Raw genomic sequence first — 18,360 nt, forward strand, 5'->3', positions numbered from 1 at the left:
AAATAAAAAAGAAAAGTAAACTTTTTATAAGCCTTCGTTGTTATCTATGCTCATAATAGTCATAATCATATAGCATACATGCATTATTCTAATTCAAAGTTTTACATTAAAGTTTTATATTATTATTTATTTCGTAATGAACTCATAAAAGAGGGTTTTGATCTATAAAAGATTAGTTAACGAGATAATCGAAGAACTATCTACATCTATTTATCTACATATTTTATCAAAATAAGTAGCATGTTATTCTAATATACATAACATTATGACGCTGTAGGTAATACATAATACGTGTTTCGTAACAATACAATTTTAATGGAATCATTTCTAATCATGCTCTCATGACGCGCACTAGCAAATCAATTCATAGATTAGAATATTTTGACAGAAGCGACACAAAATTTTTATTTAATATAAATCTCTACTAATATTATAAAGCTGAAGAGTTTGTTTGTTTGTTTGAACGCGCTTATCTCAGGAACTACTGGTCCGATTTGAAAATTTCTTTCAGTTTTAGATAGCCCATTTATCGAGGAAGACTAAAGGCTACTTTTTATCCAGTAGTTCCCACGGGATGCGGGTGAAACCGCTGGCAGAAGCTAGTATATTATAAACCCCAATGTTATTCGTTTATTACGCTTTCACGTTTAAATAGATGAATTCTTTTTCATTATATTTTGCAAGGCATAGTTGCAATGAACATGTAATATTTTTGTAAAATTCTACATACTTGTTATTAGACGTCCTATTAATTAGAAGACGAGGAAAAATCTTTTTTAAAAACAGGGAAAAATCCGTTTTAATTAGCGCGCTAAAGTGCATTACGGGAATGATTTCATGAAGGTATGCAACTTCTGATAAATCTGACCTATATTCCTTGTTTTTCTTTTATTTTTTCCCGCTCGCAAGCTGTCATAATTTAAATATTATGTTAATAAAACTTCCTTTATTATTAAGAGTAAATATTGTGGGACTCGTCTTTTGTTCGTTTTTACCTGGTTGCGCGACACAAAGTAGAGTTCTTATTTATTGATGAACTCATTCCATTGACAGAAAGTCAGCTAAGTTAATTTTATTGGTATTTTAATGTTGATTTGTTTCTTTCAATAATTCACACCAACTCTTACACTATTAACTCTATATCCTCTCTTACACTTTCATCTCACTAAAAACTAAAAAAAACCTGAAAAAGTTGTTAAAAAATCCTTTTCTAAGTGCCAACTGGAATCGTTCGGAAACAGTCCCGACCTGACCTGCCTCACAAAAATAACACATTAATAAGTAGGTCGTGATTCGCGCCAAAACGTGTTTTATTTTGCACGCGTTATGTAACTATCGCAATGCAGACTGCAGCGTAATCCTGAAAACTGTACTGTCGCAGGATGCTTTCTTACAAGATGCTAGATATTAAGTACAATTTATTTTTGACCAGTAAGAGATAGAAATAGAGGTAGAAGTGCTAGAGATAATAGTGGATATGCTTTTTATTATATTCAAGTTTTGGTGGTGTGAAAATACGTAAACTGTAAATAGTTTTCGTGTTTCTGTCACATTCATGGTTCAAGCTGTCATCATATCAAGTTTTATGATGTCTTTAGAAAAATGTACGTGTGAAAGAAACGTGATACCAGACAAATAATAACCTATTTCAACAGTAATTTTATCTATTGCTATTCGCCGAATACAATTTCTGAGCTAAGGATAAACTAAGATTTAAAAAGAAAACAACCATCCTTCCGGGACTTTAACAAGTTCTTAAATACTAAGTACATACCTACTGTTGCTTCAGCGTTTTTATCGTCAGACTGGTGGGCAGACAGAGCACAGGCCTCCTCTCACACGGAGAAGGATTGAGCATTAATCACCACGCTTGCTCAATGCGGGTTGGTGATTTCAGACTTTATAGTATAATAGTAAAAGTACATAGCAAAGATGAAAATATAAACATTCTACTGAAAGGTTACGCAAAACACGCCGTTTTTATTGCTTACAAATAACTCTACAAGTCGCTGACACAATTTTGTAACTATCTAATCTTGGTTTCACCAGAACTTCTGTTTGTTTTACAGATAAATTGAAACTTGACCTGTTAACCGAAATGCATTAAATAAATACTGACAAACTGGTAAATTTCTACAATGATTAATAATTTTTATGACATTTTATCATTGATATCTATTTTTGTTTTATTGTTTTAAGATAAAATAACATTGTAGATACTTTCATTGCACTTAAATAAACCTTAATTTCTTGTTTACCAAAGTCAAAAACCAACATTAAATTAGGCAAAAATCTCGACCTCGATTCGCCATCAGAAAAAACTGCCATCTGCACTATTATTTTAATCTTTGCCCGCTTTATCTAACCGTTTGCAGTAACAATAGGTGTTTAGACTGATAGTAATTCAAAGGCCATTGTTTAGCCTGTCATATCTCACTGCAGTTTAACCATAATAGTTTATTAACATCTGACAAGGAGTTCTTAGTAAAACACGCGGAAAATATACGGCATTTTGTATTTTTATTGTGACGCTCTTTCTTTGTATTAAAATGTAATTAATAACGTTTTTAGTATTTTGCTGTTACTTACGCATAAGTTTAGTGTTTTTGCACTATTATGTATTGAACATATATATAATAAAATTATTAACAGTTTCTCTCGTGTTTAATCGTTACTAATCTATTTTAAAAGCACATGACGAATTTTTCGCTAGTAGACAGACAGAAGCTTAAAGGAGTTAGTTTACCAATTTTACTTATTCTTTCACTGTTGGAAAGAACAAACAAACATATGCTATATTTTATTCGAGAACTGGCAGAAGATCCCCTGGGATACGGTTGAAACCGCGGGACAACAGCTAGTATAATAATATTAATATTTAGTGATAGCGATCAAGGTTCTCTTTGATTAACAGATGTTTTCAAGGCATCACAATTTGAAGCATAAATTAAAGACCACCTGCATAAAACATTTATCTAATTAAGTACCTTATGACTTTCAAAGCGAAAGTTTACCATTGCGTTTTCTTTTTACCGTAGTTACCTTGGCAATGACAGTTCTATTCTCAAACTAGTTTTTTATTGGTTTTAGTAAGACAAAGAAACGGATTACGTTCCTTATTATTAAATGAGTTCGGTTTAAATTGCTGTAGGAAGTCATTAAATGTCCCATAAGTGAGACCTTATAATTTTTAAGTTCATAATAAGATCAAAAAGTTGTATTATGAATTTAAAAGTCTCTTATTATATTGTATTATAGATAAAACTGAAAGGTTAAGTTGAAGAGTTTTAAACGTACTTATCTCGGAAACCACTTGATTTGCAAAATTCCATAGGTATTCCATCTTGTAAAGGTCAGGTCATCAGGTTGTAAAGTACCTTTTAATGTTCATCAAGCTAGTAAATACTCCTCATGAGATGCGGGCAGAATCTAGTAAATAAAAATGTTTATAACATGCATACGCTTTAGTTAGCTACTCTATTCTTTCAATTTCATTATCAATACAGGACTAAGCAAGGCTTATGCAACATTTATAATATATCCTGAGCGGAAATGATCATTTAAATTTCAGAGCTTCAGACGGAAATTACATAAAAAAACTTTCAAATAACTACATACAAATTAAGTCGAGCAAATTCTTCACTTCATTATACAAGAATGTATACTTACATAAGTGATATTACATATCTATTAAAATATTTTTCCTTGTACATATTTAAATATAAAAGTGTGTTGGTTTATCTTTTTATTTTACCAACGAATGCTTTGTAATTTAAGGCATACAGTAACTTACATCATAGTTCGTAAAACGCTAAGAAATATCAAGAATACGAGACTACGAGAATGCCAAACTACGTATTATTTGTCTCTTTCTTTGTTCCAGGACTTAATTCCCACGCAAGACACAGAAGCGTATCTCCAAAAAACTCAAAACGCCATCACAAACTTACAAGCGAAGCTCCAGTCTTCCAGAACAAACAATTTCAGCAGCATTCCTTCAGCACTCACCTCTAGTCTCATCAGCGAGAAGACCGCCATCTCTCGGCTCCCGATCTCACAGCTCAGTAGGTCCAACTCACTCAACTACCGTCTAAGAAGGAAAGACCACTCAAATGACAGCAGTCCTCTAAGAAGTCCCGGCCACTATGTCATCACTGGGTCCACTAAAGTTCCCGATAGTACGAAAATTCTGCTAAACTCCGCATCAAGGTCCTTAGATACAGATAGGAGGCATGATATGAACATGAATAGTCCGTCCTCAGATAGAGGCTTACTAAGCAATAGTTCTGATGACAAAACACTGTCGAATAGACCTCCTTATGACGTAGACGCGATCTTATCACCTCATAGGAAAACGCACACGCGGAACAGGGCTTTCGAAAGCCAAGCCAATGATGTTAACAACGCTAACCCCACTGTTTGCCTCAAGACTGTCCTGAAAAACAACGCCTTAGAATCCAAGTACCCACGTATCGAACAAACTCGTTGCCAAGGAGACAAGAAAAGTCACCAGAGAGTATTAAGCGACGGACTCAAATATAAATCGAATAACATCGGTTTCGGGTCATCGATTAAAAGATCGAGTTCCTTTAACACTGTGAATAAGAACAACAATTATATCGATCCTAGAATAACTTCAAGAAGATCGAGTGGACATTCTGAAGAGTATAAGGATTATTCGGATGAATCTGATAACGGGTCTTATGATAAATCTCAAGATTGTAGGTACAAGAGACAGATCATAAATAGAGGGAGAATAGATTCTCCTGATTTAAAGTCCATAGCGCCAGCTAACTCACCAAGAAGATGTCCAAATACTCCTGAAATGCATCGGAAATTCGGGCCGGGATTGGTCAGGAATTCCGTCAGGGTGACGAATAAGGAGCGTTTGAGTCCAAGGGTTTCTGAGCAGCCAATTGTGAGGGAGGAGAGAATGAAGCCGACCAATCACCAGAGCCGGCGATCAGCCGAGCCGAGACAGACCACGATAAACAGGCTGACCAAATCTAGGTCTTCGACGCGGGAAGTGCAGCCTAAACATCTAGATAAAGGTTAGTGCTACATTCATTGTTTGTAAGTAGGCTGCGCTACTCAATGACGGTCATCGATTAAGCAAGATTCGATTTGAAAGTTGCTACCGTACTGAATAACAAATTCCTAGTTCTTTGCAGTGTTATTATCAGCCAGTCTGTCGTAAACTTATGATGGGCAAGGCTCTATTGTGTAGTATTTAAATGACATAACAGAACAAGTAACATTGCATCAGGTACATAAAAGATCGCTATTTTAGATAAGAACAGGATTTGATCAGTATCGGTAGAAACAAATAATTTAGAACTCAATATTTAGCATAAACATTTGCATATAATAGTTTTTGTTTATTGGTGTAACATCCTGGCAAATACTCTTTGGTAAGAGCCTTAACAATAAGGCACAATCACAATTACCTTTGCCCTTTAGACAACAGATAAAGGAAACGAAACCCAAAGGTTACAAAACGTTCATTGACCAATTTCACAAGTAAGATTATAACAATAGATAATTTCTATTTAACGCACATACCGTTACTAATAAAGAATCGAGTTATCCTTGAATTGAGTTTATTAGTCAGTAGTAGTTAGTGATTCGTCATGCTTGCAACACGCCGGCGGCCATCATGGATTGGAATGTAATTTGGCGCCAAATTACGCGTTGATTTTGACAGATCGCTTTTGAATTATGACTTGAATTTGATGACATATTTTTGCACATCATGTAGGAATGACAACGAAATAACTGATGATAGTAATTTATGATTTAAAATGGAGTGAAAGTACCAATATAAATAATTTTTCTCTTAAAGAATTCTTCCCTAGTAACACCGTTACTTCTCTTCCTGCCCTACCCGCATCATACAATTTATAGAACCCAAAACAGACAATTACCCCTCACTCACGGCTTAACCAAAGCTATAAAGCGACTGGAACGATATTGAATTACATACGTAATCAATTACTGTATCGCATTATCTGTTAAAACGAAATAGTTAAAGAATTTCACATATAAAAGTGTTTAATTTGATTTCCCACCGTTTGATATTTGAATTTTAAAATATGAATACTAAATTCTACTACTAATATCTACTAATATCGGCGCGCTCTCGTCTGGGTATTTCTGTTACAGAAGAGCTGAATATATCGGGTGTGTCGTTCATAATCACATTAAATTAAATGCGTTAATATACTGGTTAATATATGTCGATCAACACAAAGATAAAAGAAAAATACGTAAAAAAAAAAATGATTTTTTCAAACAAAGTAAATGGAATAAAAATGTTCAAAAATTACCATATAAAAGTCAGTCATTACAAACAACTGAAATTCTCCCTTGAAAACTGACAGCTGTCACATGATCAAAACATACGATACTCCTAACTTTATCTCTGCTTTACACATGATGTTGTAAATTATAAAAACGAAAAATGACTCCTGTGGTTTAACCACTGAATGGATGTTATTTTTTTTACAATTCGCCATAGAATATCATAAAGTATATGCGATATGATTTAATGTGATTGTGAACGACACACCCGATATATTTGCTGAAATTCAGTCGACAATGACATTCAACACTAGCTGTTTCCTTCGGGTTCACCCGCATCCCGGGAGAAACTATATGTTATCCTTACTTTAATATTGTAATTGTGAAAGTAATTCTAGACTAGTTTCCTCAGCAAAACTTGTAACGTTTAGTGTAGTAGTAGGTAGACTAGTAGGTAGAAAATAAAAAGAGTAATTTAGAAAATTTGTATAGTCTATATTACACAAAAAGATCGGCAGAGCCGGGAGTGGGTTTAGAATAATCGAGCACGCGTTAAGTTCTGGCCCGCTATAGAAACACTACTACCCTGTATAGTCAGGCAGCTCGGCAGCGGTCAGGCGGGGTAGGTGTGCAGCGCGCTAGTAGATGCCGGACGCGCAGGTAGATGCAGGACACGTAGATAGGCGCGGCACGTAGGTAGGCACAGGCACGTAGGTAGGCACAGGCACGTAGGTAGGCACAGTCACTAGACTAGACTAGTAGACTGGAGGTAGTCAGGTACTTGAACCCTGGAATGTCCGTTATGTTCCGTCTTAGTTACGGTCCGGTTATATTCCAGCCACGACTGCAACATCCCGATTTCCACTTACTCACTACCTAACTAAAAGGAAAGCAGTGATCAAGCACTAGATAGCATCGAGATGAGGCAGCCTAGGCAGCGTGACAAATCATAATTACAGCTAACAAAATGTAATCTGAATGCAAGTGATGAGGGTGAAAGTATTTGCATGATTTAAAAAGCAAAGCACTATTTTAAATGAAGTTAATGAAATTAATAAATAGGTAGTCACTATAAGAAATTATTTGAAAAGAAGAATATGGAAAAATAATTGTAGGGCGTGGCCCTCATGACACGGTCTAAGTGCACCGGTCATGTAAGGTCAAATACCACATGATATTTTTTTTAAAAGCGTTATGGAAATAAGTACATAGGCCATAGGTAATATTCTATAAGAACAGCAACAAAGGCGTGATCGTAGCATGATATAACATAATGAATGCACAATGAAATTAGCAAGTCATCCTACGACACGTCACGTACTCACGTATAACTTTTCTAGATGCACATAATAAGCAATATTTTGCAACACTCACCCGATCTGGGGTATACACTGACTTTAAAAGTTATTTTAAAAGCACAATAGTTTATTAACGGTTAAATGATTTGCAATAAAATCGCGAGTTAAAAATGTACATAGACCAGTAGTAGTAGTAGACTGTATCGGCTCGCGGCGTCGTGCTAGTGACCGTCTCGCGATTGACCGCCGGCTTTGCTCGCGTCGCCTCATAGGAGGGATAGTTCGCCGAACCGGTTTCCGTCACCCGTCAACGGCTCACGGCTCGCGGCGCGCGGCCGAGATATAGCAAGTCTAGTATTTTTAAATATTCAAAATATAACGTACAACGTTACAAACTGCTGAACGGAATGAAATGAACTTTGATACAGAGATAGTTTAGAACACGAGAAAGGATTCAGGCTTTGTTCTCTCGGAACTCGGGATGGCCCGCGGGTAAAGCTAGTCCGCTATTCACAAATTACAACAGCTATATAAAATGACTATCATAACTACTAAGGTCCAACTTCACTAACAACTAAAACGTCCGTTTCTTAAAAACAACAGTTTACTACGAATTTTCATATTCAACTTTCAAAGTCAACAGTAGTTTTAAAGAAAACTGACGTACAATCTCAGTAAATTAGCTTCTAAACCTCTCCCATTGGTCACTTCCAGGTCAGAAGAAGCCAAGTCAGCACCGTTCTTCATCAGCTCTAGCGTCCAAGGAGATCGAGTTCTCCAATTGGAAGAAGCGAGCGTCCTACGACCCCATGAAGGCAGCGCAAGAAGATAAAAGAAGAAAGCAGTTAGCTAAGCGACAGGATTGTAATAAGGATGATCTTAGTTCGCCTAGGTAAGGAATTTCAAGCAAAAATTCAGTTAATTTTGCTGGAATTTCCCATAATGTTACTTGTAAACTATTGATGCCGAAGAATTTTTTTGTTTATTTTACTTTACTTATTAAGGTGCGCCAATAGCAATAAATAACATAGAGCAGTTGTCCTATTTTGTCAGCTAGATTTTTTTTTAATTTAAATTGGTATAGTGTACATAATAAAGAAAGATAGGTAGGTATATGTGTTACTGTTAAAACCCGAACTGTCGTAAATCCTAAGTTTTTGCAGTGAAACCTAAGATTTACCGACATGAGTAGTTGGTATATGTAAGTATTTATTATAAAGGTAGGATTTTTCGGACTATTACTATTCGAATTCAGGGTTTTACCAATGTGGACTGAAAAAATTTGGTTTTAGGAATAAAACAATGGTAAATCAATTTATTGTTATTTGTTTTAAGTAACCATTACGCAAAAACATACGCAAAATTCTAACTCTTGGGTACACTCCCGGTGGGCAGCGATGAGGAGTTTTTTGATGCAATTTTTTAAATATTTTTATTTATAGTAAGTGTATATATTAGGTAATAAGTTAGTTGTATGTTGTATATATATTTATTATTAAGTTATTGTAAAAAGTTATTTGTAAATAAATTAAATCTTTACATTTCTTTAAATAAAAAAAAAACTATTTAAATATTTTTTTATTTCGAAGTTGTATTAATAAAAGTATTGGGGCTGTAGATGTGGAGGTAAAACCTAGCTTATATTGAATTGAAATGGTAGAAGTTCGAAAAAATAGTAACTTTTAGTAGCATTTACTAACTCATGTCGGTAAATCTTATGTTTTACTGGAAAATCTTAGGATTTACCATATTTCGGGTTTTTACAGTAACATATGCACCTAACGGTAGGTACTGTATAGTATGTTAATTTTCAAATATTTTTATCTTAACTTTTTTTTTCTGATTCCAGCCACTCTTCACCCGTCCACCGCTCCCAATCGTTCCACACCACGAACATAGCTGATCTCGAGACCCTGGACTACTCCTCCGAGGAGACGGAAGATGACCAGCTCCTCGTCACGCTGCCGGTAGACCCCATGGTCACGTCCACGCATTCCGACATACTGGATCTCAGGCCTAAAGACTATAGCAATCTTAGGAGGCAGGCCATGACCAACGATGTGGTGTTTTCTAGGGATTACGTCACAAATTTCCAGGTTTGTTTCCATAATTTGTTTTATGTATAAGTTTTTGGGGGATTTATAAAGTTATATATGTATGGTGAACTTAATGGGGAGGCAAGAAATACGCTGGAATCTGAATTGATGTTATTTGTCCAATACTAATTTCACGTTTATAATCTGTACCTTGCTGATGGCAATTGAAAATCTTTTTAAATCAGGTCTAAACTTGGCAAATGTTGTGTTACATAGCTGCATAGGCAAATGCATCTTTGCTTGAGTCACCAAAAATGTTCGTTATGATAATTAAGCGCTAGACACTTTGAACATGGAAATAAGTCGGTTTCCCTAAAAGAAAGAGGTTCGATGTTTGTCTCGTTTTTTAACTATTCTCTATCTAATTTTTCAGATAAACCAATCTTCCCACGCCGAAAAGAAACGTCGCGACGCTCGCGAAGCGGAAAAAAGAAAAACATTCATCATAGACGACATAACGCCTACCAAAGAGAATATAGACTTTTTAACAAAGACAAGAGAGGACGCCATTGCGGATAAACGTAAAACCTTCATACTTGATAGTGATACGAATTCTACTACAAATGGCAGTAGTCCTCGGAATTCGTCTATCTTTAGTCATGAGAAGAATTCTCTTACGACTGGTACTAGTGATACGGAGGGAGAGAGTGGCACTGAGAGTGCTCCCGTCGTCATGCGACACGCGCAAGGGAAGAGAACTACACCTGCGCAGGCTAAGCAGAGGTAAGTGTTTGGAGCATCTAATATTATATTTTTTGACTTAGTAAAAGATGCTACCTACTATAGCCATATTGGATAGCAATGTTAAACTTTTGTCAAACAAAAAAATAGTCTTTGAGTAATTTCAAGCGTCAACAAGCTGCTTCAGATTCAGCAGATTTCTAAAAAGCAGGTGCAATACTACCTATGTATGTATAAAAAACATAATAAAAAATATACAACAAACATTCTTAAAACTAATGCAGTGTCGGCATTAATGTTCGCTGTCTAATGTCACGTAGCCGACAATGAAACCGGCGGTACACAACACCCTTCAGCCAGAAATCTTCCTAGAGGACATTTTAAAGAGCTTGTGTCGGAGATTTTGTCTCAAATACTTTTAAGTCGACCCCTAGTTCATTGAGTGGTTATTTACTTTCACTAAACTGAGTGAATAAATAACTATACCTATTGTCCTTTTAGACGTAAGTCTAGTTAAGAATTCAACAGTATATATGTTGTGTTGAGATAGTTTTAAGTTAATTTGCTGCGCCCTAACAGGGCAATGTATACTAGGATAAGGATGCATTTCTGTAACTGTATACATTTTTGCAATAAATAAATAAATAGAATTCAGCAGATATAACCCGCGCACTTCCATTTCAGGATCACAGATTTATTACCCACATTTTACAATCATTTTCTAAAACTCCAGGTACAGCGGTGACTACTCGATGTCATCGTCGACGACTTCCATCAGCCAGCGCAAGGCGGTGCAGCCGCGCTACCTGGACATCTCCAAGTACAAGAGCGAGGCTTCCAACAAGTTCCTGCGCCGCGACCCCAGCAAGACCTACGTCGGGGTGTTGCCCGATAAACCCGTCAGTCGGGGCAGTGCACAGCATTATGAAATGGGTGGGTAGTTTTAATTATTCCCCGTATCTATTACAATATACAAAAAATGAGGTCGTTTTTTGAGGAAGAAAACTTTTTTAACCGTGCAACCCAGTGATTGACTTTTCACAAGGGTTATATAAATTATATATTATATTAGGTATTTGAAATAAAAAGTCGATGATCTGTGCAAAATGTATTTTTTACCCGACTAAACGCAAACGAGGGTTATGTCTCGATACTTTTGGGATCAAACCGTGGCACGATTTTGATAAATAACAGACAGTTTTTTTTAATACATTAAGAACTTCTAGAATATTTTATCTGTAAGGAAATTGAAATACCAGATGAACAAAAGCTTTGCATTAAACAAATGATTAAGTTACTAAAAAGTCTTCTTAACATATTCCAGAACAAAAGAAACAAGAATTAGAGAAGTGGAAACGAAGGGCTTCGTACGACCCGAGAAAGGCGGCTGCACTCGGAAAGTCGACTAAAACGCCGTCAAAAACCGCTAGGTGAGTCCCACTTACCAAACTAATCGACTAATCGGTTAAATACTCTTCTTACGCCTAAGTTTACCGACAAAATTACGTCAGTTTTCCTTAAAATAACTGTTTACTTTGAATATCGGACGTGAAAAGTCATAGTGATTAGTTTTTTTTTAAGAAAAGTGACGTTTATTTTGGCGGGAAACTTGGAGCTTTAATACTTTGTTTATGGTGTGGACGTAAAATGGGTATTTCAAGGGGTAGATGTTGACTAATGTCTAAAAAGGGATAATTAACTGCTGTTAACAGTTTTCAAGTAACTAGTTTTGGGGTTGTATAAATTATAACCAAGAAGGGAATGATTTAGGGCCTATCTATAAGTTTATGAAATATTTTTTGGTTCGCATTTTATTATCAACTGAAATTATATATCTTTAAGTTTTTCTTTCATTTGTAAATATTTTCTTTAACGTTTCATTCCGTTTAACATTTATGTAAAATAATATTAAGTAAAATAAGATTAAAAGCTAATTTATTGTAAATTCTAGAGCGTGACAAATCTCAAAATGCATGCAATTCCGTGTAAGTGACACGCTGGCCGCCATCTTGACGTGTAAGGTTAGTCAAATGTCAAACTGACAGCTGTGGCGCCGCGGGTTTAATGACAGCTGTCAAAACTTATTGGCACTTGGGTGTATTTATTTCAATTAGCTTTACGAGCTTTTACACTACCTGTGCTGCGAAAATTCTTGGTTTTTCATATTCGTATTGACTTTTGATGGCATAAACTTTTGTGTTTTTATTTTTTTGAGATTTTTTACTATTATATCTATGTATTTTGTTTGAGAAATCAAGATGTCTGCTTTTGTAATGCTTCACTATGGATTAGTAAAAAAAAAACTATGGATTCTATCATTTCTACTGGCTGGTTAGCTATAGGTTTTATTTGATGCAGATAATACTTACAATATTTTAATTGGCAACATTTTTAACGCTTTTATCTGTGATTCTAGGTTACTAACACTTTGGTACCTTCCTTTTAGATTTTAATAATTTTCCTGTCTTGTTTAAATGTTTGAAACTAACCCTGTAAACATTATGTCCAATGCACAGGTGAACCTTGCTGATTTTGTTTTTAAGCCAGTGTTTTTTGTACATAGATGAATATAACTTAATAGAAAAGTTTATCAGTAGTGCAGAGAAATATTATGTACAGTAACAAAGTAATATAAGTCACTCATGCACAATCTACACATTCCTACCTACCACATAAAATTACCTAAGTCCATAGAAAAATTATTACACTTTTTTAGTGTTATTATGATTATTGTTCTGTTAGTTAGTCACGGAAACTCCACATTATCTACCTAAGGTTACACAAACAATAAATAAGCGCACTTAACAAAAACAAAAATAAGAAAACTTTTCTAGACCCCAACCTAGACAGAAACCCTTAGGCTGTACTAACAAGCAAGCTTGCACATTCCTAACATAAAAAAAAAATTCTATAAGGCGCTCCCCAGACGTTCAATGAAGTTGCGCAATACATATTACGAATTGAACAACTGTTTATATTTAATATTGAAGATTGCACAATGATTTTTAGCGACAAAATTTTTTGTTTTAAAATATTTTTCTTGTAATGTTGCGCAATGTTATTGTACGTCTAGGGACCGCCTAACAAAGTATAACAGTGACTCATCCAAATTGTAACAACATACTTATCTCTCCAGTAGCGTGCTCCGTTCGCAATCGTTCCACGGTCCGGTGTCGGCGTACCCAGGGCTTCGCCCTCCGCCGCCCGACCAGATCTGCGAGGCCTACGACGCCTCTAGCGACAACGATTTCTAACGACACCGTCGACTTCGACTTGTGATAACCGCGTTTGGATAGACTAGTCTTTGTAGTGTTTGTAGTAATACAAAAATCATTAAAGCCAGATGTTAACGTTCCCTGAATAACCCTAAGTGTATTTTAAAGGCTGACAACACCCAATCTTTTTGTCCAACCAGTTTTTGACGGTAAAAAATATATATACTAATCTTGAACATATTTCTGAAAGCCTTGTAAACTTCAATACTCTTACGTATTTTGTTTTGGCTGTTGTCAGCGTCTTAAAATATCTTTGTAACTAAAACATTTAGGGGTGATTAATTTAGTCAGCGTTAATCCAGGCGTTACTTATAAAATTGTATCATTAATGATTTAAGAATGATATTGTCAAAATGATCTCGTATTTTTGTTGTTATTTAATTATTTTTGTATTTCTACAAATAAAAGGTACAGCGAAGTGTTCATAATAAGTGTTAGTGTTATATTAGAGTTTGTTGTCGGTAATAGAATACGTTTTGTATTGTCATCGACTCGAATTTTGGATAAGACCAATAGTGTGACGGTTTTGCATAATAATGCTGGATCCTAAATTGTTTTAGTCAGATAATAGCGCGGTAATGTAGCTTCGAACAAGTCTCTGTATTTTTGTTGTTACTTATGAATTTGTTACAATATCGTTTTTTGAAAAATATTAGATTCTAGTTTGTTTTCGAAGCAAGAAGTACATTAAGTTTTTTTTTGTTTTGTATAAAGCTTTTCTTGTCGATTTTTGATGTTAAGAAATGATATTGTAACATTTGTCAGGCGTTTCTGTATTTGGGCGGTGATTAAAATAGTTAGAATAAATGAAATGAAAAAAAATATAAAATAGAAAGAAAACGATAGATTTATAATTGATTTATTCGTTTCAATGCATTAATTGTTAAGTGATTCGATCAAAAATAATTTATGTATTCAATTTTGATGATTCAGGTTGATCAAGTTAAATAGATGCGTTATTTATTTGTTTACTTGTCAAATTAATAAGAGGGATTTTAAAACTGTAAAATTAAATAAAAAAATACAAATTATCGTAATTTTTCCTCCAAATACAGAACCGTGCCGATTTTAAAAGCGTGATTTATGAAATTACATTCATGATTTTTAATAACCTGACGATTATTCAGAAAATAAACATAGTTTGGGAGCGATGCAATCCTTTAATTAATATATTTTTTTAAGTTATTCAGCACAAAACGAAATTCTTTAAAATCGCTTTAAACGCATCGCTGTTCATTTAAGTTATATTTTTTATACCGAACTACTCGATATCTTTTTTTTTGTAAAATATTTTTTTCTCGTAACATTAAGGTTTAATTAAGGAAGCATATTAAATAATAATTAAATGTGATTTAATTAATAATGCCTACAATATCTTTAGGATTGGCTATTATTGTTTACCACTAAAAGTGTATGAGATTTTTTGTCTGTAATGTCCAATTTAGATGAATGTAGATTTCCGCTAACTTTATCATATTATTATTATGAAATATCCTTTTATATTGCTCATATCATTCATACATCGATGTATTTTAGAAATATTTAACCCTTTTTAGTTTAAGTTTTTTTTTTGTATAGTGCAATACCACATCACAATTAAAACTTTCTTAAAATACGAACAAATTGTTTCTTTTATATTTTTTTTGTATTTTTTGAGTATTCAAATGTATTATTGGTTATATAGGTACTCGATATTTCAGAAGAAATTGTTATTTTTGTGTGTTTTTTTTTCACAGCATAGCAGAATAGTTGAGCACTGTATTTTTTGCGATTTTTTAATAGACGCTGTGGAAATTACGAGAGAAATAAAACCTAAGAATTGTGCGTATTTTAGTTATTTCTGCCAGGCTATAGACTGCACCTTCTGACGCTTACGCGATATTTTATGTAACTTTAAAAAATAGGAATAAAATAACTCTTTACTTCAAAATATTATTCCGATTTTCAAATCAATGTTTTTTTAACTAATAGTAGGTACATAAAATCCCCAATTATTCCACTACGTTTATAAACAACAGTAAAAAGTACTTACTTTTGTATTTCTTTTAATTATTTTAATGGCTTAACATTTTGAAGTAAAGAGCCTGCAAATCTAAATCATAACTCAACAAGTCTGCTAATTGTTTCAAAAATAAACTAAGATTTATTTACAATGTTGCCACATTAACAAAATGGTTCTTTAAAAATAAAATAAAAAACTGATGACACCGTTTTTTTTTTGTGGTGGCATAGTGGATATATTATCTCAATTTTGAGTAGTGATTAACTATAATACTAATAGTAAGCCTGGCTTTATTTCGAAAAAACGCAAACTGTACCATAATCGCTGCAAGCGGAATATTTGTAAACATAATTGATGTTTAGAGTTTTGTAAAAATATTATTTAAATAGGAAACAAATAAAAAGAACGTTTAAAATTAAACGGCTTTTGTTTTATTCAAACCTGCCATTATACTGTCGACTCTTAGGGATCTATCAGACAGAGAGCGGTCACTTGGTCGAGCGTTCTGCGTTCGAGCTCTACTACCTCTACACCTATAGTTATCGGCACGAATCTTGAGCTCTGACCTTCACCGGCACAGAAGTAATTTATTGGGTCCCTTTTGTGGTATGAAGTGAGGCGCGGTGGCGGGCTAAAGCGGTGATTGGCCCGCAGTACATCGCGTCATAGCCGTCACTCGGGATTGGTTCTTTGCTAATAAATCACTTCTGCGCCGATGTAGGTCAGAGCTCAAGATTCGTGCCGATAACTATACTTGACCAAGTTTGAGTATATCTATGTAACGTAACATGACACAAAGAACGCAAAACTGAATGCTTGAACGCGTGACTGGGCCCCGATTCTCCTAAGTTAATAATGTCAAAATCGAATAGAAATCGAATCGCAATATGCTCGTAATAGCAGTTTTAACCATATCGGGCATTCTGCTACTAATAAAAGACCAATCGTATTCGATTGACATTTGATTGGTGTGCGATTGGTCTGCTATTTTGATGATTTTGGTCTATACGGTAGTTTGCTGTACAATCATTTTGCAATCGTAAATCATTTGCAGACAAAATGATTCATTATTGAATGACAGAAAAGGATAAAAACGTTTATTTCAAAGAAAAAATTGCGGAATGCCACATACACTTCAATCGTAATCGACTTGGGATTGGATATCAGTCGAATCGAGTCGAACGTCAATCGAATGGCGCTTAAGTAAAATTAGGAGAATCGGGCCCCTGGTCCGTGATCGATCCCTTAACCCCTCTGCTCGACAAGATTTTGACATATGACTATACCGTTGATTCGGCGGGATATTTTGAATCGCGACATGGAAGTCAAAAATTTGTACTAACTTTCAACACATGAATTCTAAGTCTGTATGAAGTCAGTCTCACTTATTTGACAACAACGTGCAAAGGTCAAACGGGGTCAGTTAATTCAGAAAAAGATAATAATTACGGTGTTTTTAAGTCTATCGAAAAGTTAGGCATTTAAAATTTGGTGAAAACTTACCAATAAATAATCGCATCACTTTCTCAAACACAACACAAACGTCATATTTATAACATTTTCAATCCATTGCAATACATTTCGTGCACTTATTTATGTTCAATAACTAAAAAATCAGCACATAAAATACACAATAAAAATGAACAATATTTACAAGATCAAAGTCACAGACAAGTAGAGTTTGGAATTGAGTTTTTTTTTTTTTTCAATCATCGGTGTGCATTCGATACCTAAATCGGATATTTATTATAAATAATCGAATACCAATTTTATATATTTTTTTTTAATAGCAACTTATTTCAATTTTATTTATTAATTTTAAATTATAGGTTCAATTTGTTTTTGTTGTTAAGAAAAAAGATATTTAAGTTTTATGAAAGTTTTTAGCATTAAATTTTTATATGTATTATTTATTTTGGTGTTGCGTCATTCGTAATAATTTTTAACTTTAATTGAATTTTTATTACCTATTACGGAATTTTAATTTATTCTTATATTATTTCTGAACAATTCTAAGATTTTTGTTTCGGCGGAGGGTAAGCCTGCTCATAGAGGTATTTAGCCTACTTTAATCGATCTCAGTGGCGTGCACTTGGAGAGGCCTATGTCCAGCAGTGGACTGCGATAGGCTGATGATGATGATGATGAGGGTAAGCCTGGTGTTCTGAAATATAATGCAATTTGTAACTATCAAAGTAATGTACTTATTTGATGATGAGAAACAATAATAATAATTGATTGATTTTAAAGTCACCAAATATAATTACGGTGTTTTTAAGTCATCCCAAAAAGGAGGTGGTTCTCAATTTGGATGTTTGTTTTTGGTCGAAAGGTTCGAGTTCCCTCGAACTTCACTGGTCTCCATCATCAGTTCAGCTCAAAACCTTCACTGTTGAATAGTGCTACCAGGCAAACACCTGAGTGATAAGATTTCAACCTATGTATTTCTGCAACTTTCGAAAGTCGCCCTCGATTTCTCAAGGTTCCATCATCAGATCCTGACCTGATGATAACGGAAGTATACGCTATCAAACAAAAAAAGAATCATTAAAATCGATAAATAAATGGCTGAGTAATCGCGTAACAAACATACAAAAAAAAAACGGTCGAATTGAGAACCTCCGCTTTTTGGGAAGTCGGTTAAAAATAAGTCGGCGGCGGCCATCTTTCCATCTTGGACTAGCTTTCGATGAACAGCGAACTATTTG

At 34.4% G+C, this 18,360-nt stretch overlaps 1 protein-coding gene across 4 annotated transcripts in view; it reads left to right on the plus strand.

Moving 5' to 3' along the window:
* LOC110371436 (uncharacterized protein) overlaps window positions 1-16,072 on the plus strand; it is a 64,217-nt gene extending 48,145 nt beyond the window's left edge. Inside the window, exons 3-10 of one of the 4 annotated variants that reach the window (XR_007512368.2) lie at window positions 3,884-5,051; window positions 8,313-8,490; window positions 9,448-9,694; window positions 10,068-10,417; window positions 11,109-11,308; window positions 11,700-11,805; window positions 12,327-12,396; window positions 13,512-16,072. Coding sequence is in view for 2 of the 4 variants with exons in the window: in XM_049851836.2 (XP_049707793.2) it covers window positions 3,884-5,051; window positions 8,313-8,490; window positions 9,448-9,694; window positions 10,068-10,417; window positions 11,109-11,308; window positions 11,700-11,805; window positions 13,512-13,629 (2,367 nt within the window). In the remaining 2 variants the exon portion in view is untranslated. The remainder of the gene's footprint in view (window positions 1-3,883; window positions 5,052-8,312; window positions 8,491-9,447; window positions 9,695-10,067; window positions 10,418-11,108; window positions 11,309-11,699; window positions 11,806-12,326; window positions 12,397-13,511) is intronic. The other 3 variants (XR_007512369.2, XM_049851836.2, XM_049851837.2) reach the window with 3 other exon arrangements.
* Window positions 16,073-18,360: the final 2,288 nt, after the last annotated feature.

This window comes from Helicoverpa armigera, chromosome 28, assembly GCF_030705265.1.
Source record: "Helicoverpa armigera isolate CAAS_96S chromosome 28, ASM3070526v1, whole genome shotgun sequence".
NCBI lineage: Eukaryota > Metazoa > Arthropoda > Insecta > Lepidoptera > Noctuidae > Helicoverpa > Helicoverpa armigera.